Genomic DNA, 23340 nt, shown 5'->3' with positions numbered 1-23340 from the left:
TCAGCATGGCTTTGTGCGTGGAAAATCACCTCTCACCAATTTGAGTTTTTTGAAGGGGTAACCAAGAAGGTGAATGAGGACAGTGCAGTTGATGTTGTCTACATGGACCTTAGCAAGGCCTTTGACAAGGTGTCACATGGTAGGTTGTTGCATAAGGTTAAATCTTACGGGATCCAGGGTGAGTTAGCAAAATGGATACAAAATTGGCCTGATGACAGAAGTTAATGTGTGGTTATAGAGGGTTAGCTTTTTTGTAGCCATTTGTATGATTTGGGGACCTATGCTTGGTGAGAAGAGGTGGTTTGACTGACAAAGATGCATAAGTGAGGCCTATCAGGAAGCTGGTCTAGCCCCATGTAACTACCTTGCCTCTTGAAGAGGTACAATGTTGGAGCTGCTCCTTTTGTTAAGGGGGCTCAGTGGAGGCCTGTGATCAGCGGTGTGCTTCAGGGATCTGTGTTGGGTCCAGTGTTATTTGTCATTTATATTAATGATTTAGATGAGACTTTAGGAGGCAGGGTTAGTAAGTTTGCAGATAACACCAAGATTGGTGGCATAGTGGACAGTGAAGAAGGTTATCTAGGATTGCAACGGGATCTTGACCAATTGGACCAGTGGGTTGACAAATGGCAGATGGAGTTTAATTTAGATAAATGCTAAGTGATGCATTTTGATAGATTGAATCAGAGTAGGACTTATTCAGTTAATGGTAGAGCGTTGGGGAGAGTTACAGAACAAAGAGATCTCGGAATACATGTTCATAGTTCAGTGAAAGTGGAGTCATAGATTGACATTTGGCATGCTTGGTTTCATTGATCAGAACAATGAATACAGGAGTTGGGATATCTTGAAGTTGTACAAGACATTGGCGTGGCCATACTTGGAATACTGTGTACAGCTCTGGTCACCCATTATAGAAAGAATACTACTAAACTAGAAAGAGCGCAGAAGAGATTTACTAGGATGCTACCGGGACTTGATGGTTTTAGCTCGAAGGAGAGGCTGGATAGATTTGGACTTTTTTCTCTGGAGTGTAGGAGGCTGAGGGGTGATCTTATCGAGGTCTATAAAATAACGAGGGGCTTAGATCAGCTAGATAGTCAATATCTTTCCCCAAAGATAGGGGGATCTAAAACCAGAGGTTTAAGGTGAGAGGGGAGTGATACAAAAGGGTCTAGAGGGGCAATTCTTTTACAGAGCGTGGTGAGCGTCTGGAACAAGTTGCCAGGGGTAGTAGTAGAGGCAGGTACAATTTTGTCTTTTAAAAAACATCTAGACAGTTAAATGGGTAAAATGCCTATCGAGAGAAATGAGCCAAACATGGGGCTAGCTTAGTTGTTTCAAAAAAAAGGGCAGTATGGACAATTTGGGCCTGGCCGCCTGTTTCCATGCCGTAAACCTTTATGACTCGAGCCAGTATTTTGTTAGTATGTGATTCACCAATAACCCATCATTCAATTTTTCATGTTCTGAGACATCCTGGCCATTGGAGACCAAACTGAGCTCAATCGGTTTCTTACTTAGGTGTACATTCTCCCTGCAGTACCCGTTCCCATCCACAAGAACCTCAAACCTGTTGGATAAGTTCAAGAACTGAGGCTCCTGCAACCCTGCCTCCTGGATCCTTCTACCTGCCTCACTTGCAGCCACACTCTCCTGTCCTTGTCCTCTGCCTGAATCAGTGTGTTTAATCTAGTATCCAGGTATCTCTCTTTGTCCCTGATGTGTCGCAGCGTCCGAAGCTCAGAATCCAGCTCATCTACTCTGAGCTGGAGTTCCTTATGCAGCCAACACTTACTACAGACATACTCACTGGGAACCACAATGAGCTCCACCAGCTCCCACATCATGCACATATCGTCACCTGACCTTTCATCTCTATTTTATTTAATTAGTTTAATTTTTTTAAAAAAATTATGCATCTCCTTATTACCTCATTCTCAACGCAATGTCTAACCAGTAATTTAAATGGGTTACTTGACAAAGGAGTCAGGCTTATAAGTGACAGACAGGGAAATGGAGTTGAGGCCACATTCAGATCAACCATGATTTTGATCAATGGTGGAGCAGGTTCGAGGAGTCAAATGGAGAAGCTTCTTCCTGCTCCTAATTCTTGCTATTGTGTACCAACAAAATATTTGACAAATCAAGGTTTTGGGGAAGAGCTAGATCATTCCACACATCACTGAGATAGCACATATACATCAATTGCACCATTCAAAGAAATGTTACCAGTTTCCCATGGCAACATTATTGCAGTTAATAAATATATTTGTTAGTATGTGATGCAGTTCTTGTCTGTGGTATATAATGTATGTACATAGTTGCTGAAAATATAGTTCATTATGTACATGGCTAGAGCAGAGAAAGGGAAACCACATGGAGACAATAGGAATAGACATGAACCTTTACATCTATAGAAAACAAATTAAGTTTGCTCTGTTTACCGTTGAACAAGTAAAAGTGGTTAATTATTGTAGCAGGGAATAAATGAGACAGTCGGTTTGATGTTTAATGTGAATCTTTTGGATTAACATTGTTCAACCATTTGTTACACAAGACAGAGCATAGTTTGCTGCTGATTGTTACTAGCTTGTTGTAAAGAGCTGGCATCATATTTTTCAAAGCAAAGTACGCTGCTTGGTCTCAGCTGATCTGTAAAGAAGAATGAGAAATAGAGTGGCGGGGATGGGGGTAGTTAAACCACTATCAAATTATTGTGGCATACCAAGGTACCTTGACAGGTTTCTGTTGTGCATGAACAGCAGTGGCAGCAGTTTATACCTTGAGATAACAGCCAGTTCTCTCAGGTGATGCCTCCTTTCACACACGGTGACAGACTGTTGCATACAAGTTTCAATCCACTGTGTTTGCTCAGCAATCCTTCAGTGACAGTCTCCAATCAATGGCAAGCAAACCCCACTAATAATGAGCATCAGCCATTTAGCTTGTAATATTTGTCATATATCAAGTTACTGCTTTGTTAAGGTGATAGATGGAGACTACTATGCATGTTTTTTTAATTAGTTTTAAAAATAGACAAGACTTCTTGAAAGTCAAGAATAAAATTGAGTTATGGAAAAGATACTTTGCTCTTTTAGAAACATTTGTTTAATAGAATTTTTATACTAAAATACATTTGAAGGATTGTGTACTTTTACTATGCAGGTAAAACTTTGAACCATTTACTGAACAAAATACGAAAAAACAACTATTGCCACCGTTTTCTTGGGAATTTTAGTTTTTGGAAAGAATCTAGTTATAATTGTAGCAAGGAAGGATAATATTTCAATTAGAATAGCCAGATTAACCAATTTTGAGTGATAGTATAAAACGGGCAATGGCAAATCTTCCATTTGACATTTCCATTGAAAATAAATGGAAATAAAGTTGAGAGAGGTGTAAATGCATTGTCAATTTGAAAGTAAAGAATCTCGATGCAATTCTTGTCAGCATGGACCCTCCAGGTATGTGACTTGCAAAATAAGGAAGAGCTGTATTTAAGCACTAACAATGGACTCTCAGGCAATCGCGCTAGAAAGATGGCACCATGATAACTCCCAAAGGTTCACGATGGAAGCTGGTTCTTATACCTCTGATGACATACTAAAATCCTCACAATAGGATTGGTTTACACATTATCAAAACATTAAATTCAAATCTGATAGGCTGCTGCTATTCAAATGCATAGTTTAAACTGATTGATTAAAATTCAAAAACAACCTGTTGCCTTGGCAGCATTACTGCCTAGGCTCACAATACAATGTTTCAGTCTGTGTACTGCTTCTGTTAACTATAGAAAATACTACCTTTTCTAAAAGAACCATGAAATTTTACAATTGTTATCATTTTACAATTTTATAATTTTACCAACACTAACTTCACAATAGCCATGGTGACAGTGGCCGAGACCCTCCCCTGCGTGGCATCCTGGAAGTTGGTGCTCAGTGGTATTGCCTCAGTCATTCAACAGCATGTTTAATGCAGGACTACTTGCAAAAATTATTTAACTTAGCTGGTAGTATGAAGTTTGTATGCTGTCTGCTTCAGAAAGAATGGGCATTGATCAATTGTACATCGAGATCCCCATAGGGTACAGAAAAGATTTACCAGGATGTTGCCTGGTATGGAGGGCATTAGCTATGAGGAGAGGTTGGAGAAATTTGGTTTGTTCTCACTGGAACAATAGAGGTTGAGGGGTGACCTGATTCAAGTCTACAAGATTATGAGGGGCATGGACAGAATGGGTTGTCAGAAGCTTTTTCCCAAGTTGGAAGAGTCAATGAATTACTAGGAGGCATAGGTTTAAGGTGCGGAGGCGGTTGTGGGTGCCTGGAACTCGCTGCCCGGAGAGGTACTGGAAGCAGATACGATAATGACGTTTAAGGGGCGTCTTGACAAATACATGAATAGGATGGGAATAGTGGTCTCTGGAAGGGTAGAGGGTTTTAGTTCAGTCGGGCAGCATAGTCAGTGCAGGCTTGGAGGGCCGAAGGGTTTGTTTCACTGCTGTAATTTTCTTTGTTCTATCCATTTTTAGGTGTCACCAAATTTGCCCCTTTTAGATCCCACTATCCATTCAGAGCTCGGAATCACATCTTAAAATATTGGTCTCTGTTGCAACATGGTCTCAAACCTATTCTGAAACAAATGACACAGGCTTCTGCATTTCAAATACATTTGATCATGGTAGCAAAAAGATCAAACCCAAGATGCTTTTTTTTAATGTCATGTCAGATTATTTGACCACTTGAGTCATGCTGTAATTCACAGATGCAACATACAGAAATGATTGATCTCCTCAGTTACAACAAACCCAGGGCAATTCAGGAATCTTGGAAAGTGTATTCTTTCCTTTAAATATAAATGTAGGATTGTGTGACAGTTGAATGTACAGGCATATATTCTAACTAGCTTGAGTTTACATTATAGTGATGCCTGGCTCAATTTGCCATAAACCAATGTTTCCCTTTTCTCTCATTGTATGTACTATACAAGGACCCAGATCACCACAAGGTGATTTGCCATGTTTTTGCAATATAATGCAGGCCGTTACTTATTACCCAAGCCTTTTGAGCCTCTCATTTTTTTCTTCTTTGGCTTAAGAGCAGCTTTTCTCTTCCATGTTTACTTCTCCAAAATTAAGCCATTCACAATGACCCTAAACCCAGGCTTACATGCATTTCAATACCACCTATATACATTTTGGTGATTCTAATGAACATCGAGGATATTTTTAATCTTTTTGAAAGTCATCTATTGACATTTATCCAAATTCTTTTATCTGTATCTTAAACAGATAATGTTTTAGTTTTAGATTATCAAATGTGTTGCAAAAAGTTAATTACTGCAAGATTGCTTAAAAGAACAGCAGCATCGTTTGTTTAAATAACTAATGGATTCATGGATCACAGCCATTCTGTCAGATTTTCTTGGCAACTGTTATTCATTTCTGAACAGCTGACATTCTTGCACTGAAAAAGGTCTCTAGGTGAAGCTGCATTGTGAAAAGTGACCTCTGCAATGTTGAGTACTAGAAATACCAGTTCTGGTGCAGATTACTAGCAATCGTTTAGGCTGAACCCATCTTACAATGTTAAACAGTGCATTGAGGTAAAGGAAAACCTACAAAGCCTATGCATTCACTTTATGAAGTCTTAGATCTTGTGCAGTAAATGGTTAACACATTTTTCTTGCTTAGCAAAGTGATTTCTATCTAACTGTAGGCTGTAAGATAAAAGTTACAGCAGTGAAATGGGTCACTGATGAAATGAACTGTAGATATTGTCTTCCATTCTTGATCTTCAAGTTCATGCATCAAGATTTCTGCTAGATTGGATTAAATAAAAGATAGAATACCAAGAAATGACTCCATAGCACGTGTGCCATTCATCAACCTAACATTGAAACATATTTCTGACACACTGCTTATCAAAATGCATCTATTATAAAAATTATAGTTTTTTTATCTTCACATCCATATTACTTAAAATAATTTCTTATGTCATTCAATGACTTCAAATTCTTATCCAGCTGTTACTGTGCGTTCAAGAGTTTGTTCATAATTTGTCCTTTCTCAAGACAAGAGTTTCAATTCGTAACAAAATGAATAGCCACTCTCCCTTTTAATATCTTCAAATAATCAACAGTTATATACTTTGTAGATTTGAATGCTGACAATGTTTAACAAAACAGTCAAATCAGATTTTATTAAGTATTACACTGGCAACATTTTTTTAATGAATTGCTTGAATAGCTACATCCAGAAGTTATTAAAGAAACATTAGTACTTTGCCATTTTGGTGTGTTCAGCAACAGTGTTTATACTGTCAAGCTTCTGTCAGGCTCTGATTTGAATCCTCCTAGTCAAGAAAGCTTAAATCTCAATACACATAAGTAAATTTATAATATCACCAGGAGCTTCAACAGATCAGTTGCGGGCACTCATTAAACTGAATTTTGCAGTGCACTGAAATTGAAATCAATGCATTGTGAAACCCACTGTTGCACCTTTTCCAGGAGGTCTCAGGTCATCTTGTTTGGAATTGGACTTGGGTATTATATTGCTACTCTTCCATTGCAGCAAAACAGAAACCATTTTACAGCCTGCATCCAAGAGCTGGTGCCTCAGTCAGAGGGTTGGCAGCTCAGCATCATCATTGCTAGTTACACCCAGGGTCTAAAATATACCTAGAGGAAAGAAGCAATAGGCAGAAAAATAACATTATTGCTAGTCCAGAATATCTCACCCATCATCTTTGACATCAGCACCTAGTCTGAGATCACATCCCATAATGGTATAGTTGTAAATATCATTCAGAAGCGCTGCAACTCTGCAAATGAAAAAGTATCTGAAATAACTCCTCAGAGGCTGGCATCCCTTTACCAGATGCCCTTCACTTACAAAGTTTATTCCACTCACAGAGTGCTTCAGTTACACAGTCAGAATCCAGAGTGCCAGTGGACCTGATACTCCCATTTTTATGTACAGGTGAGCCTCTCTGATTGGGCAGGCAATTATGACCTCAGTCAGGGTGTCATACTCCAAGAGGCCAACCTCATGTGTTTCATTGAAGTCATTACAGTATCCAATTCCTGGTAGTTATTCCTTCAGAAAAAGAAATGGCAATTTTCGCAAGATCCCAAATCCTGTATCTGGTTGTCTTTACATTTACTGGCTGGGTAGAAAACTCTGTCAAAATAGCTTGTCTGACTGTATTATGACAGTTTAAAGACTGGACATTTCGGAGCTCTTAGCGAAATTGAGAAATTTCACAGTGGTGTCCAGTTCCTGATGATATTCTGGCAGGGTGTGAATCTTAGCCAATCTTTAATTGCATCATTTATTTTGAATAATTGACAAATTATTGAATATAATTATTTCCTTATTGAGCTCAGCCCAGGTTTGACTATTTAATGATAGAGTAGCTGAAGTGTATTTGGTTATGTGATGCATGTGAGTTTGCAATCCTCGATGGTATTCAATGGTTCATCACTTGGTGAAGTGAAGACTTTAATTAATTTGATTTGTGTATGTATTATATCTTTTATTTTCTAATAATATTGAAAGAGATACACCCATATTGCTTGGAGGGTCATTGCTTGGAGGGGCTAGGATGCTTTGTGGTGCAATAGTGAGATACGGTGGTACAGTAGCTAGCACTGCGGAACTGTACTATGCCTCCATCTCTAACTAAGAGTCAGAAACATTTGCGGTGGGTCCAGGGAAAGACAGGAAATTGTGCATTAGAGTTGAAGCTTCCCAGCAACTCCCATGGAAATCATTGTGCCAGGACTTTAATATGGTGAAATTGAAAGTACAAATAAACAATGCTGTAAGGGTTCCTGGTAGGCCAGAAGATTGGGGAAATTTTAGAAAGTAGCCAAGGAATAAAGTCAGCAATGAGGGAAGAATTGGAGTATGACAGAAAACTAGCTAAAACATAAAACCTGACTGAAAGCTTCCACAAATGTCTAAAAAGGAAAAGAGTAGTGACAAAGAATGTTGGTCCCTTGGCAGTGTAACTAAGGCATACCCCAGAGATGCCCTGGGGGTCTCATCCCCCACTGCCCAAATGTTTAGGTAACATTTGTATAGCAATTGCCTTTGAAGTGCAAACTTACGTTGGGTAATTGCTTTACACCAGGTACGACCAGAAAATGTGATTTAAATCAAATTTCAAGAGTGAGATGAGGAAGAACTCCTTCACTCAGGAAGTTGTGAACCTGTGGAATTCTCTACCACAGAAAGCTGTTGTGGCCAATTTGTTAGATATGTTCAAGAGGGAACAGGATGTGGCCCTTGTGGCAAAAGGGACCAAGGGGTATGGGGGAGAGAGCCAGACTGGGATACTGAACGTGCATGATCAACCGTGGTCATATTGAATGGTGGTGCAGGCTCGAAAGGCTGAATGGACTACTTTTGTACCTATTTTGTATGTTTCTATGTAGCTCATCAAGATTCCTTAGACAGCACGTTCCAAACCCACAATTACTGTCTAGAAAGACAAGTGCAGCGGATACATGGGAACATTACCACCTGGAGGTTCTCCTCAAGTCAATTGCCATCCTAACTTGGAAATGTCTTGCCATTCCTTCACTGTCACTGGGTCTAAATTCTTGAACTTCCTCCCTAACAGCCTAACAGCACTGTGGGTGTACATACATCACATGTACTATAGCAGTTCAGGGAGGCAGCTCACCATCAACTCAAGGACAATTAGGGATGGGCAATGAATGCTAGCCTGTCCAGTGAAGCCACATGCCATGAATGAATTAAAAAAAACTTTCAACAAGTATTTTGTGTCTTCAAAGTACATGAAAAGCAAGGGGCAAAAGGGAAGAGGAAGTTAAGACAATCAACATCACTAGAGAAGAAGTATGAGGAAAACTAATGGGACCAAAGGCTGACAAGCCTCCTGCACTCTGTGGTCTTAAAGGAAGAGCAGAGCTAATGGATGCATTTGATGTGATTTTCCAAAATTCTGTAGATTCTACAAGTGTACAAGTGGATTGGAAAGCTGAAAGTGTGGCACTATTATTCAAAAATGGAGGAACTCCTAGAATTCATTACAATGCAGGTAGCAGCAGAACATTTAGAAAATCATAATACAATTAGACAAAGTCAGCATGATTTTTTAAATTTATTTGTGACATCTGGTTGTTGCTGGCTCAGCCAGCATTTAATGCCCATCCCTAATTGGCCTTCAACTGAATGGCCCATTTTAGAGGACACTTAAACATCAATCACACTGCGGTGGAACCAGATGGGTTTTACAGTTAATCTACAGTGGTTTGATGGTCATCAGATTTTTTTTATTGAATTCAAATCTCACCATCTGCGTGGTGCGATTCGAACCTGGGCTTCCAATGCATTGCCCTGGGTCTTTGAATTACTAGTCCAGTGACAATACCTCTACACTTCCCCCTCTCCTTATGAAAGGGAATTTGTGTTTCACAAATTTATTGGAGTTTTTAAAGGATTCTTTATGCAGTTGATAAAGGTGAACGAGTAACTGTAGTGTATTTGGATTTCCAAAAGCCATTTGTTTTGCTGTGTGTTTGTGGTCCTGACAGAATTCTCTGGAGTTTGTCTACTGCCCCAAACTGTCCTAAACTGCTTGAGATTGTAACTTGTTAAAACCATTATTTTTTATTTACAGTCGTTATATACATATTAGGAACTCTGCATGAGGTTGGAACTTCTTCCTCTTGATCTTTGTTGATCATATAATGTTTCATTACTATTTAACCAGCATTATGTGCTTTTGATGTAAACCCTTTACTCTATATCTCCCTCTAAGCCTTTTTCTGAGTTACATAATCCTCCTACACCTCTCCTGCCACCAGTGTAGTGGTGAGGCTTGTTCATTCAGAAGAACTAAATTATGATAGTCATTCGAGAAGATCATTCAGCTTATCCATTTGCCTGAGGATATTTAGGTGAGATGCTTACATGAATGAATCTGTATTCCTTTGCAACATTTTGGAAAACTTCATTTGCACCATAATGCCCATAAATTCTCTTCAAGTGAACCATCACTTCTGCTGTGAATCTGCAATCTCTTCATTTTCATAATAACATTTAATTTTAAATTCAAACATGCAAAAAATCCCTTTAATTACAACTTACTCCCAGTACATAAAGTTACCAGTATGGAGCACATTGTCTAGCCCTGGTCCAGAGTGTTATGTGTTTTATATGCGCTTTTTGATAGCTGAGACTGTTCAAATTCAATTTCTTGAACTCCACTATTTTCCTAGCATGTGTGTCCTCCCATGATCCTGCCCTGCTTCTCATTCTCTTTTGAGTAGAATAAATTGAAGTAAATTGTTCCAACCTGCAATGCCTATCCCCTGCCTGCTTCTATTACTTGCTGGACTTCAAGGGGGTAGGCGCACTGCTAGCTTTACTCTAGCAAACTATTGAACCAAGGGCAGAAAACTGCTTTTTCATCTAAATTCCCTGGATTCTTGGCTTTACTAGGATCTGCCTCTACTGCCTATTTCTACCAAGACTTTATTTTCAGTTGGACTGCTTCTATACCAATGTATGTCCTACTTCCAAATCTTCAGTTTCTGCACCTCAATCAACCCATTTCACGCTGCACAAAGCTAACTGATCTATTCCTACTGATTCCCATCTTAGCTTGATTCCATTCCCATGTTTCTGAATTATCTCTATTTTGTTGCTATCCATCATAACTTGTTTTCCTTCTGTTCTAATGCCTCTACTCCAGCACTTCACCCTTGTCTACCTCAGTTACTACAACTTTAAAATGTTCATTGACTACTATCCCCTTGTTTCCACACTGCCCCATGTAAGTTTCACACACGATATCTCCTAAAGACATCTATATTTTGTCCAAGAAATCTCAACGTTGGTACTTTTGGAGCACATCAGTTCCCTTTGCACTCTTCTTATAATTCACTATTCCTTTGTCCTTCATTAAATTCTCCTTCTAAATTTACTTTCCTATCCATGTTCATGACCAGTCCCTTACCGCACCATTTTCTGTGGCCTTTCTATTTTGGTGTAGGAAGACCTTTATTGACCAAAATGACTGCTTAAAAATCCTTAGAAAAAAAAATCCTACAAGTAGCTCACAACAGCACCTTCCAACTTCTTCCATTGACCATTGTACCTCAGCAGCTATCAATTTGCTCAACCATTCTTTCACCTTATTAATTAGCTTATTTCCAATGAACAGGTTACTGTTTCTTATCCCAGTCATTTCCCTCGATATGTATCCCATCTTAGCTTTTTCAAGTCCATGGAATGCAATCTTGAACATGTCTGTCTTAGCCATCCATCACTGGATCTGCCTGAACCATACCAAGTTCTACTTTTCTTCTGCCAAAACCGCTGACTACGATTATGCACAATTATCCTGGAGAGCAAACATAACATCCGGCTTCTTTTCCTAATTACAAAGTGTTCCTTAAGTTCCTTTTCCCATTTCCTCCTTTACTTCTAATTGATTTTGCCAGCTAAAAGTTACATGGACAGTGTCCAGAAGGAATCATCATTCAGAGAATGGAGCTTGTTTTATCTCGGTAACTGACTTAGTTATCACACAATATACTTTGCTGGGAGGATAAAAAAAACAAGTATACACCATTTACTGTCTTAATTACAAAAAGTAATTGTGGACTTTCATCAAGATGATGTGAGAGATTTTCACCACTATTAGATAAATTTAGAAGAAAAAATTAGCAGTCCATATTATTTTCACAAACTCAGATTAGCAAACCACATATTAACCTACAAAAATATTTAGGTCCACTGCATTTTTTTGAAGTTTGAAAATGAAATATGTTTTCTCTTTTATTAGGATTCTTGGCTTTTACAAAGGAATCTTGCCTCCCATCCTTGCTGAGACCCCTAAAAGAGCTGTCAAGGTAAGTACAATGTATTCTACCTATAACCTATAACATAATGGACACCATGAAGCTGCAATTTCTTCAAGAAGGATATTGGCATAACTGGGTGCGCAACCATTGTAGGTATTCCCAGCGTGGGTGTTTGATGGCCTGTTGAGAGCAAACATTAGCCTGTTGATCAACAGAAGTGGGTCCCATGTGGGAGTTGAGGCTGAAAATTAGCAATTGAAGAAAAACTTCCTCAGGATGTTTTGGGCAGCACGATGGTACAGTGGTTAGTACTGCTGCCTCACAGCGCCAAGGACCAGGGTTCGATTCCAGCCTTGAGTGACTGTCTGTGTGGAGTTTGCACATTCCTCCATGTCTGCATGGGTTTCCTCTGATTCTCCTCCCACAGTCCTAAAGCATGAAGATTAGGTGGATTGGCCATGTATCCCAAGATGTGTAGGTTAGGGGGAGTTGTGTGGTAAATGCATGGGGTTACAGGGATAGAGTGGAGTGTGGACCTCAGTAAGATGCTCTGCTGGAGAGTCGGTGTACCCTTAATCATAGAACCCTACAGTGCAGAAAGAGGCCCTTCAGCCCATCAAGTCTGCACCGAACACAATCCCACCCAGGCCCTACCCCCATATCCCAACATAGTATACCCACTATTCTACGCATCCCTGGACACTAAGGGGCAATTTCTTAGCAGGGCCAATCAACCTAACCTGCACATCTTTGGACTGTGGGAGGAAACCGGAGTATCCGGAGGAAACACACGCAGACACGAGGAGAGCGTGCAAACACCACACCAGACAGTGACCCGAGCTGGGAATCGAACCCAGGACCCTGGAGCTGTGAAGCAGCAGTGCTAACCACTGTGCTACTGTGCCGCCCAATCGGCCAAGTGGCTTCCTTCTGCATTGTAGTGATTCTATGATTCTGTAACTGCAATAGCTTAATCCTACAACATTTTGAGAGAGATAGTCCAAGCACTTCCATTCCCCTGATAACACATCCTTTGACAAGAAATTGATCCAGATATTAAAAGCTCATAGATTTTTAAACTCCACTATGTCCCTTCTGTAGTTAAAGCTAACTTCAGATTTTCTGGCTTTGATCAACATGTATACTGGTTAACCTCGGGTGGATGAGTTCTGAAATCCACTTGGGAACTTGCTGTACTTGGAGGAGCTTGAAATTTGTCTGACTATGAGACCAGCATGGCCTCCACCAAATGTTATCATTTTAGGGGGCAGCACAGTAGCACAGTGGTTAGCACTGCTGCTTCACGGCTCCAGGGACCTGGATTCGATTCCCGGCTTCAGTCACTGTCTGTGTGGAGTTTGTGCATTCTCCTCGTGTTTGCGTGGGTTTTCTCCAGATGCTCCGATTTCCTCCCACAGTCCAAAGATGTGCGGGTTAGGTTGATTGGCAGTGCTAAAATTGCCCCATGGTGTCCTGAGATGTGTAGGTTAGAGGGATTAGCGGGGACCTGATACCTGCACCCATTCCCAATACCAGCAATTTTGGTTGACGGACGGTAAGGGTATATGAATGAAACCTCATCCTGCACCTCCAAACAAGCTGTTTCCATTGGAGGGAAATGCATTTCATATAGGCCTCCAATTTTCCTGGAGTTGATCTAGCATCTCAAGGACGTGTGTTTCATGGTCCAGGAGGGTCGTGTTCTTGGATTCAGGAACCTTTTTAAAGATGTGCTTAAATAGTCCTACCCATTGTCTTTCCATGTTCCCATGCCCCCTTCATGACCATTCAATGCCTTCCATGCTCCCTCCATGTTCCCCGTGCCCCTTCCTAGACCCCTGCATCCTCCAATTTATGTATGTGACCTGCTGACTGTCAAAGCAGATCAGTGTGGCCTTGGAGGTAAGCATTTGCTGAGGTGGATGGTTAACAGGCCAACTTCAGTTCTTTGGGACATGATCCCAGTTATATTAAAGGCTGTTAGGCCCTCCAGTACTCACACCATCTCACCCTACCAGTTCTCATGCTCCCCATACCCTCTATATCCCCATGCCATTTCCAAGCGCTCCATACCCCCATGTCCCTTCTGTGCCCTCCATTTCTCAATACCAGCTCCTTATACTCCTATTTCCCTTCCATAGTTTCTCTGCATTCTGATGCCCACTCACCCTGAATGTTTTATCAAATCAGTAAGCCACATAGTAACAATGGCATTTCTTGAAATGGGAATTCTGTCAACAGAAACAAATGAGCCAGACATTTGTTTTTCCGGATGACCTTGTTGTGAATCCTTCTGAGATCCAAGATTTCGGATTAGCTCAGCAAGAGGTCTGTTTTCACAGGCTGAAGAGAAGTGTTTGCTTTGGTTGTTTGATACTTTTGAAGTATGCTAAGTTATTCTTTATTTGAAGCGTTTTGTTTAATGTCTGCACACTTATTTGGACAAGATTAAGAGGTGTGAGGAAAACTTCTGTTCTTGATATTATAACCGTTCAGTTTGACTGACACATTTATAGGGTTGTATAAGAGCAGCTGTTTATTTCAAAGCACATTTTTGAATAGTTTTTAAAATATATATTTCAAGATTTGCCAATTGTGGCAGGCGTGAATTGATCCCATCCTTGCCCCCCTGCAGGCCATTTATATGGCGCTTAGTTGGCCAAATTAGAAAATTCCCTGACTTGAGTTTCCTGCCTTGATGGTGAAAATTCAGCCCCAAGTGTTATCTTCAGGTTAGCCAGGTTTAGAGGATAATTGGATTGGGGTACACAATGGTAAATCAATAGATGCAATAATGAGGTATTGCATGCCACCATTCACAAGTGGCTGAAATTACAGTGTGAAATGTTTATTGACAGGTTCCACTATAGATATATAATGGCAAAACTGATGCAAAGGTTTGACGAAAATATATGAATCGGCAGTCAGACTCTGTAGGTAGTGATATGTACAAACGTAAGATTTACCAATATTGTGTTTTGTTGAATATATATAATTCCTGTTTAATAGAGAAATGAAATTTCAAAAAAATTAGAATCATCCAAAGAAGTAAGCTATTCAGGTCATTGTACCTGTATCAGCTCTTTGAAAGAGCTAGCTCTTTCCCCATTGCCCTACATGTTTTGTCTTTTTCATGATTCTATCCATTTCCCTTTTGAAAGTTACTATTGAATCTGCCTCCACCATCTTTTCAGGCAATACAATCTATTACAATTTGCTACGTGGCAAAAAATTCCCCATATCTCCACCTTTAATTCTTTTGCCTGTGCCATCGGGTCTCTTATATATTGTCTTTTTCAGTATCATACTAAAACTATAAGGAAAAAATCAGTGTTATCACATATTTCCAAAAAGATTATTAAGGGGAGATTTTTCTGATTTTAGTTCCAAAGGAACAGCCATTTCCCTGGTTGCAAGCATATGGAAACAGGAACAAAGAGCCATTTTGTTGGGTTTGGGGAAGATGTGAAACTGATCGTGTGCCTCCAATAGGCCAAGCACAACAAAGTAAATGACGTGGTTGGGAATGTTTCCTGAAGGACCATTTGCTGAATACCCCAGTGCCAACTCAAGGGATCAGGGATTGGCAGGGTTGAGATGGCAGTGGGGAGAGTTGTTTGGTGTGGAAAATAACAAGACTACGTTTTCCTATCCAAGATCTTTAAGATTCTTCCAATGTTTTCAAGATAATACTGAACTAATCCTACATAGGTCTGCAACATGATCTTTTTTTAATGAGTGTTTCTTCAAACAAATAGAGATGTTCAAAATAATGAGAAGTCTGAGCAGGGTAAATAGAGAGACATTGTTCCCAATGGTGGAAGGATCAAGAACCAGAGGGCACAGATTTAAGGTGATTTGCAAAAGAAGCAGAGATGACATGATGAAAAATTTTTTTTACACGGAGTGGTTAGGATCTGTAATTCACTGACCAAGTGTGGCAGTGGCAGGTTCAGTCATGACTCTCTGTGGGGAATTGATAATAATCTGAAGAGAAAGACTTGCAGTGCTGTGGGGAAAGGCAAGTGTGTGGGAAATAGCTGAATTGGTCTTCCAAAGAACCAGTATGATATGGCAGGTCAAATGACCTCCTATGTTTTACTCATTCTATGATTCCTTGACTCCAAATTTCTAAGAGGAATAATAGTCGCAAACAGCTCCTAATAAACTATATAATAATTCAGCTTACACATTAACTGCATATTAAGTTTAGTAAATATAGCAAGCTTTACTATTCTTTTTGCAATGCTAATAGTCCAGTATTTAAAATCAGCTAATACTGTTGGAAGCATTTTTATTTTTTAAGAGTTATTTCTTTTCCTGAAAAACAGCAGATCAGGTTGCTGTACCTTTCACCTTGTAGTTTTGTTTATGTTGGAACCCACCTTCTTTGTATTGGAAGAAACTTTAGCCTCTTGTGTTGTGAACACGTGGGGGGGCTGCTCAGCTTAGTTAGCTGGATGGCGAGAGTATAGTTCAGAATAATGCCAACTGCATGACTTTGATTTCAGTTCCAGCTGAGATAGACTTTGAAGCTGCCATTTCACCCTGCCCCTGAGAGTGGAAAGGCAGTGGCAAAGCACTGCTGACAAACAAAATGTTCAGGATGGATATCAGCAGACAATGAGCCAAGGACCTGGCTTTTGACAGAGCACAAACAAATGAATGAGTTGTTAACATGAGAAATTATTTCCTGCATCAGTGTGCTTTTCACTCAGTGTCACAGCAGTAAACAGAAAGAAAGCAAAGTACGCCGAAGATTGAAGAGCGTGATGGATCAGCAAAGTCATGCTGATTAGCATATTTCATCTGATGCGTTAGTCTCTGGAAACTGAGATGAACCCATCAGCTGAAAAATGCTGAAGATCCTGCAATTGAGAAGTGGCTATGTACGTGTGTAATTTTCTGCTACAAGACAATGGAACTTTGCCAGTAATAAATTTAAGTTTTAATTGCTAATTGTGCACTAGAATTGATTAATTATATTTATAGTGATAAAATGATCTTGCAAACATGTCCGAACCCTGGTGTCAATGATTGAATGCTATTACTGATGCTTGAAGAAAGGAATAAACCTGCATTAAGGAGCTGGGCAGCCCAGTGGTGACAACTGATTCCCTAATTCCAGCTGTGTCCCGTACAGTGGTGTTTATTGGTAACTGATACATCATAGATTCATTGAACCCCTACAGTACAGAAGGCCATTCAGCCCATCAAGTCTGCACCAACCACAATCTCACTCAGGCCTTCTTCCTGCAACCCCACGTACCTACCCTGCCAATCCCCCCCTGCCGCACCAGGGTCAATTTAACATGGCCAATCAACTGAACCCGCACATCTTTGGACTGTGGGAGGAAACCGGAGCACCCGGAGGAAACCCACACAGACTCAGGAAGAATGTGCAAACTCCACACAGACAGTGACCCAAGGCTGAAATTGAACTTGGGACCCTGGTGCTGTGAGGCAGCAGTGCTAACTGCTGTGCTGCCCCATATATTGGCACTTTATTTTCAATGTTAACTGGAATAATTTTGTGTGTAATTTTGGGAAGAACTTTCAGTTTTGATGGAGGTCTGAAATGGAAGGTATTGGATTAATTGCCTAATATATAACCTTCATATTTTTTCCTTCTGTCATCACTGTGGCCATGAACAACAATGGGCTCGTGGCATAAGCAAAATTGGACTTTAGTCGTGTATTGCTGTACGTCTGTTTGAAAAATATAGATAAAATTAGATATTTATCCTTCATATTGTCAAGCAAATCACTGGATAGTGGAGGCAAAAACAAAAGTAGCTGTTTCAAAATATTCCCATGAACATTAACAGATAACATGAGGTAAACGATAATGCGGAAAGAATCAAAAATTGTGCAAAGTAGAACATTTTGCCAGTGGTGTCTGTGGTCATCTAGTGCAATGTGGATAGATCAGCCATGTACCCCAGGCTTATAGATAATTACAATCATGATGCAATGGATGTCATGAGACTTTTAACTGGTGCATTAATGTCATATTAACAATTTTGTGAATGAAATTTATCTATATTGCACTTGAAATGACCAATGCTAATTCCTTTTGCTATCTTTCTGTTGATTGATCACTGGTTCACTAAAATATTGTTTTAATTGCCCATAGCTAGTGTATTTTATGTTAATTTACTAGATGTAAGTGTCACTGTCTAGGCCAATATTTATTGCCCATCCCTAGTTGCCCTTCAGAAGATGGTGGTAATTCGCCTTCTTGAAATGCTGCAGTCCCTGAGTTATGACCATTGTTGATTGACACATCGTGCCATTATGGAGGGATTTCCAGTATTTTGACCCAGCAACTGTGGTACATTTCCAGGTCAGATGGTGAGTGACTTGCAGGGGAACCTCTAAGTGGTGGTGTTCCCAGGTATCTGCTGCTTTTGTCCTTCTAGGTGGCAGTGGTTGTAGGTTTGAAAGATGCCACCTAAGGAACCTTGGTGAATTCCTACAGTGCATTTTGTAGAAGGTACACATGGCTGCCGCCGTTTGTAGGTGGCAAAGGAAGTGAATGTTTGTGGAAGGAATAGCAATCAACAGGCTGCTTTGTCCTGGATGTGTCAAACTTCTTGAGTGTTGTTGGAGATGCAATCATCGAGGCAAGTGGAGAGTGTTTCATTACATTCCTGACTTGTGCAGTGTAGATGGTGGTTAAGCATTTAGGGAGACAGGAAGTGAGTTAGTTGCCACAGGGTTCCTAGCTTTTGGTTCAAACCGTGCCCCCCCCCTCCATGTTAATAAAAAGGACTTTGCAGAGTTGACAGGGCTGGGTTTACCATTGTTGTTTCTGGTGCCTAGGCTGTTGCCGGTTGGTCCATTCAATTTCATTCCTTTTGTTTCTATTGAATACAACTGAGTTACTTGCTAAGTTATTTCAGAGGGCATCTAAGCGTCAACCACCTTTCTGTGGGCCTGGAGTTACATGTAAGCCAAACCGGGTAAGAACAGCAGGTTTCTTTCCCTAAAGGACATTAGTGAACCAGCTAGCTTTTTATGATGATCAACACTGTCATCATAAGACTTTAAATTCCAAATGCTTTTTATTGAGTTTAAATTTCACCATTTGCCCTGATGGAATTTGAACCCGGATCCCCAGAATATTACCCTGCGTCTCTGAACGATTAGGCCAGCAACAACACCACCTTGCCATCACCTCCCCTATATTAAGGTGTATAAGAAAGTTCAAAGTTTGCTGCAGTACAGACTCCAGCTGGGAGATGCTTGTTGAATTTGGTATCCAGGCGATGTAGCTTAATCTATAGATACGTTCTGGCTTTGATTCACTGCTCTTTTTCACTGGAATTGAAGAAGTTGACAGAGTTTATAAAGCTGCATTTTGATTTTAGTCTATTCTGAGCAAGATGGTGCCAGAACAAAAAATGATAAGGATCATTTGATTATCTATTTCTTATGCATGTGTCTATAGCTGCTCTTCATGTGTCTGAAGCTGCAATATCTGACAGTCGGTAAAGATTATCCATCTTGGTACTGTGACAGCTATCGAATTAAAAACTGAGTTCAATTTCTTTGCATGTCTTATGCCAGACAAACATATTCAGTAGCAGAAAAAGAGTTTGGGAACTTTAGTGTAGATGACATTTGCATCCTTGCCGCATTGGGGTTAGTCAGATTTTAGTTTTAGTTTTGAATTTAGTTTTGATTTTGCTTTGTTCCTTGTAACTAAGAGCAATCCAGTGTCACACCAAAATAGTCTGGGTTGAAACAAAGTTGAAGTCTTTTCCCACATCACTCAATCTTAATTTCTGTTTGGTTTTTATATTCATAAGGTGGAGTTCAAGTCGTGCCTTAGCTGGATTGGTCTAACATTTGTTGTAAGATAAACTGTTTATTGTATATCCTGCCCTACCTCCAACTCACTGGCTAATACTATGAAATTTATAGACTGGCCCAGTGATATTAATATACACTCTTGATTTCTTAAATCCTCTGATTAGTCTGCTTTAAGCCATTATAGAAAGGTAATCTGCCAATAGGAATGTTCTCATACCAGGATGGATAGGTTTATCATTGGTATATATACTGGACAACATTGCTGCCGGCACACTACCTTATCAATCCCATTCTGTTTTGTACGCTGCTTTTGTTTGCTGCAAAATTCCATTAAAAAAATGGCAATTTGCTAATACAATTTGGATGAACTCGTAAGAGTGTCAAATCACAGCCTCTGTCAGGCTATTAATCAGCCTGTGAATCCTTTTACAACTTCACACAGGTCCAGTTATTAATGACTCAGGGTCAATTGACACCTTTAAAAGGCAGCTGAGTCAATATTTGTTAAGAAGACGAATTGAGGAATATAGAGAAATGAAAATGCACTGCTGATGTGGAAAGAGTAGAGCGGCAGGAATGGGAGGAAAGAACCCAGATAGAATTAAAAAAAAGCTTTGAAGGGGAAAATGCCTTTTTCTCACTGGATTTTCTGCTTATTCAATGACAAAGAATGGAAAATGCAGGGCTTAGGTTTTTATGTTCATTTTCTAAAGTGCCTTTGTGCCTGACAGACTGAAGACCAGTTGGTCACACATTTAAATGGATGGATTTTAAATTGAAGTTTCTTCTTAAAAAGAAGTGACTGAATTGCATTCTGTTTACTGAAAAGTAGCTATTAAATATTGACACTTCAGAAATTGCTTCCTTTTTATATCAAAATATGCAGTCAATTCATTTTATTTTTGTAAAGTTCTATGTGATTATTACATTTTTATGCAATAACTAAAGAAACAGCTGCATATGTTGATCATGTGTTGGTTTTTATATTTTGAAAAGTGTTACATTATGTGAAGTATTTGACATTTCTTCTTCGAGGTTTCACATTTGGTGTATTTTACATATTATGCTTATTTCTGATTTCAGTTTTTGATTGAATATGAGTGATACTCTTGTTAAAGAGGTAAAAGCCTGGTGATCTTTATCAACTCTTCAAACTGATAGTTATATTCCTATGGTTTGGTTTCCAGTTTTTGACTTTTGAACAATATACGAAGATATTAAGTTATGCTTCACTGCCTTCTGCTGTGGTAAGTACACAAATTACAGACCCTTCTATTAGTAATACATCCAGTTAAGGTAGTGATAAATATTTTATTAATAGGCATTTTCCTAAAGATGTTGACACAAATGTGAGTAATTTGTTGTTACAGTGTTCAACAATAAGTGGTTCTTTGACACAGCACATGGTTTCATTTAAATTCCTTTGTTAGTATTAGTTAAATGTCATTTCCCTTCTAAAGACTTCAATTAAAGACATTTTTATGTTATTTAAGTTACTTTAGGGTCAACCAAATCTTTGTATGATGTTAAGTTTTATAATAGTTTAATGAAAGTGTTGTCTGTTAAATTTAACTCTAAGTTTGCTCATGAGATGTCACTCAGCGCTGGGATTAGTACGTTTGTTTCTTGCATTCCTGCTTTCATCTTCCTGTTTACCTGTGGGTGTGTACTTAGGTGCTGAACAGAGTTAGGTGCGGAGGAACTTATGGGAAAACCTGCTCAGCAGCTAAATCATGGCAGAAAGCCAACTTCTTTTGCATTAGGGTTGCTGACTGATCAATCACCAGGCTTGTATGCAGGCTTTCAGGAAAAGGCTCTATTTTGTGAGCACCCAGGGCACAAAGCGCAATAATCTGGAGGGGCCTCACAAAGTTACAGGAATCCAAGGGTATGTTACCCCAGGAGTTTTTACAAGTCATGTGTAAATTGATGAATCAATGAAAAATAGATGAATATATCACATTGCATGTTTTGAATTTTAGTCCCTTCGGATAGAAATCAAATTAAGCTAGATATACTGGACAATATTTGGTTGGGTCTGTAAGAACAGGAAAGGTCATGGGTGGAATGACTTAATTAGGAAGGGCCTGAATCTCAGTTTCCCAATTGGTTTGGGATGCAGAAGTTAAGTCAGTAGTGTTGCAGCTGTAGGTTGGGCCTCACGCTCTCTGGTGATAGCTTCCTAATTTCAATACATTTGCATTCCATGAATGTGTATTATCTTAAAACTTTTTCAAATTAAATTCCACCTTTCAAAATTAATCAGCAGCGCACAAAAAAATCACATGGCACCAGTTCACGATCATTTACATGACATGCCCCATTTGAGTTTGTCCAATTTAATTGAGGTAAGCAATTGTTTTTGTGGGGAAGGAACACATTTAAAGGAGCTCCAGTTGGTAACTCTTTCCTCTTGCCCTGACACTGCTAGATAGAGCCCGTAGCTAGAGTGACATAATGCAGGCCAGAGTGCATATGGGCCGAGCACTTAACTTGGCTCTTTATGGTGGTTGCCAGCCTCTCCATGGAGGAAGTCATATACTGACATGTTTGAAACATGGCTTGCATGACCTCCTCCATTGTAGTATTTCAATTGGCGAAAATTACACTAATTCTTTTTGATATGGTTAAACTGTATTGTTAAATAAAGTTTGTATTGATAAAAGCTTCCTATTGGTCAACAGACTCACACCTGGAGTGAAACACCTTATGCTCACACTAAAGCCAAAATCAAAAATAGTTGTGATATCTGATAACTTCATAACATACCTTGGAGTTTCTGAACTGATCCATAAGAGAACACGTTGGGGATGATCTTATCAACTCATCACACCAGTCGATCGACGCGGTGTGCTAGTAAGATCACACAAGAGACAAAAAGCCTGGTTTGCGCCCAATTTCTTGCCTCTCGTGATATTACTGGCCCTGTTCTGTCAGTATAATTAGGTGCGAGGCTGATTTTAATGTTCATCATCTAATTTTAATATTATTAGTGAGCCAGAGACAGAAACATTTGGGCTCACTAGTCTTAACGGCCTCTTCAGTGGAGGACCACCCAGGCGAGGATTTCATGTGGTCCCCAGCAACAGGGACCTGATGTGATGACCTCACCAGTGGGACCGGAGGCCATTGAGGCCCCCCAGGTGGTTGAAGGTAGGGATGGGAAGTGCCCCTTGGGCAGTGCCAGCCTGGGATCTTAGCAGTGCCTACCAGGCACAATGAAAGCCTACTGCGAGCTGGGCTGTGCCGTGGGATAGGATATAAGGGGATGAGGCCTAAGGGGAGGGGTAGGGCCTGAAGCAGGCAGGGCCTGAAGAGGAAGCAGGGGGAAGGGAACTCCATAGGGGTTGCACACTCTGCATTGGGAATCACAGGGCCTGCAATCCTGGGGGAGGTGGGGGGTGGAATGGGGGTGGATGAATGGGAATGGCAAATTGGCTGGGGGGAGGGTGGACAGGGACGGTGATCAGCCACGGGGGTTTCAATTGGGAGTTGCAGTCAGCCACAATTGGGAGTGGTGATTAGGGTGCAGGGGCCGTGATTGAGTGTTGTTCAGGTGGGTGGGGGGGAGTGAAATCTCCCAGTACGCTGTCTACTCTTGTACACAGTACACTGGGGGATTGGGGCGCATGCATAGTAGCACCCTCTAGTAGTTTGCAGCCAGCTTCA

General features: G+C 40.1%; 1 protein-coding gene across 3 annotated transcripts in view; it reads left to right on the top strand.

Annotated features, from left to right (window-relative positions):
- slc25a21 (solute carrier family 25 member 21) overlaps positions 1-23340 on the top strand; it is a 575948-nt gene that overhangs the window by 509526 nt on the left and 43082 nt on the right. For all 3 annotated transcript variants that reach the window (XM_080202830.1, XM_080202832.1, XM_080202831.1), the window contains 2 exons: positions 11835-11901; positions 20859-20918. In XM_080202830.1, the coding sequence (XP_080058956.1) occupies positions 11835-11901; positions 20859-20918 (127 nt within the window). The remainder of the gene's footprint in view (positions 1-11834; positions 11902-20858; positions 20919-23340) is intronic.

Source organism: Carcharhinus amblyrhynchos, chromosome 14 (assembly GCF_965287045.1).
Source record: "Carcharhinus amblyrhynchos chromosome 14, sCarAmb.v2.hapA, whole genome shotgun sequence".
Lineage (NCBI taxonomy): Eukaryota > Metazoa > Chordata > Chondrichthyes > Carcharhiniformes > Carcharhinidae > Carcharhinus > Carcharhinus amblyrhynchos.
The sequence above is the reverse complement of the archived record's forward strand: the minus strand, read 5'-3'. Positions and strand labels throughout refer to the sequence as shown.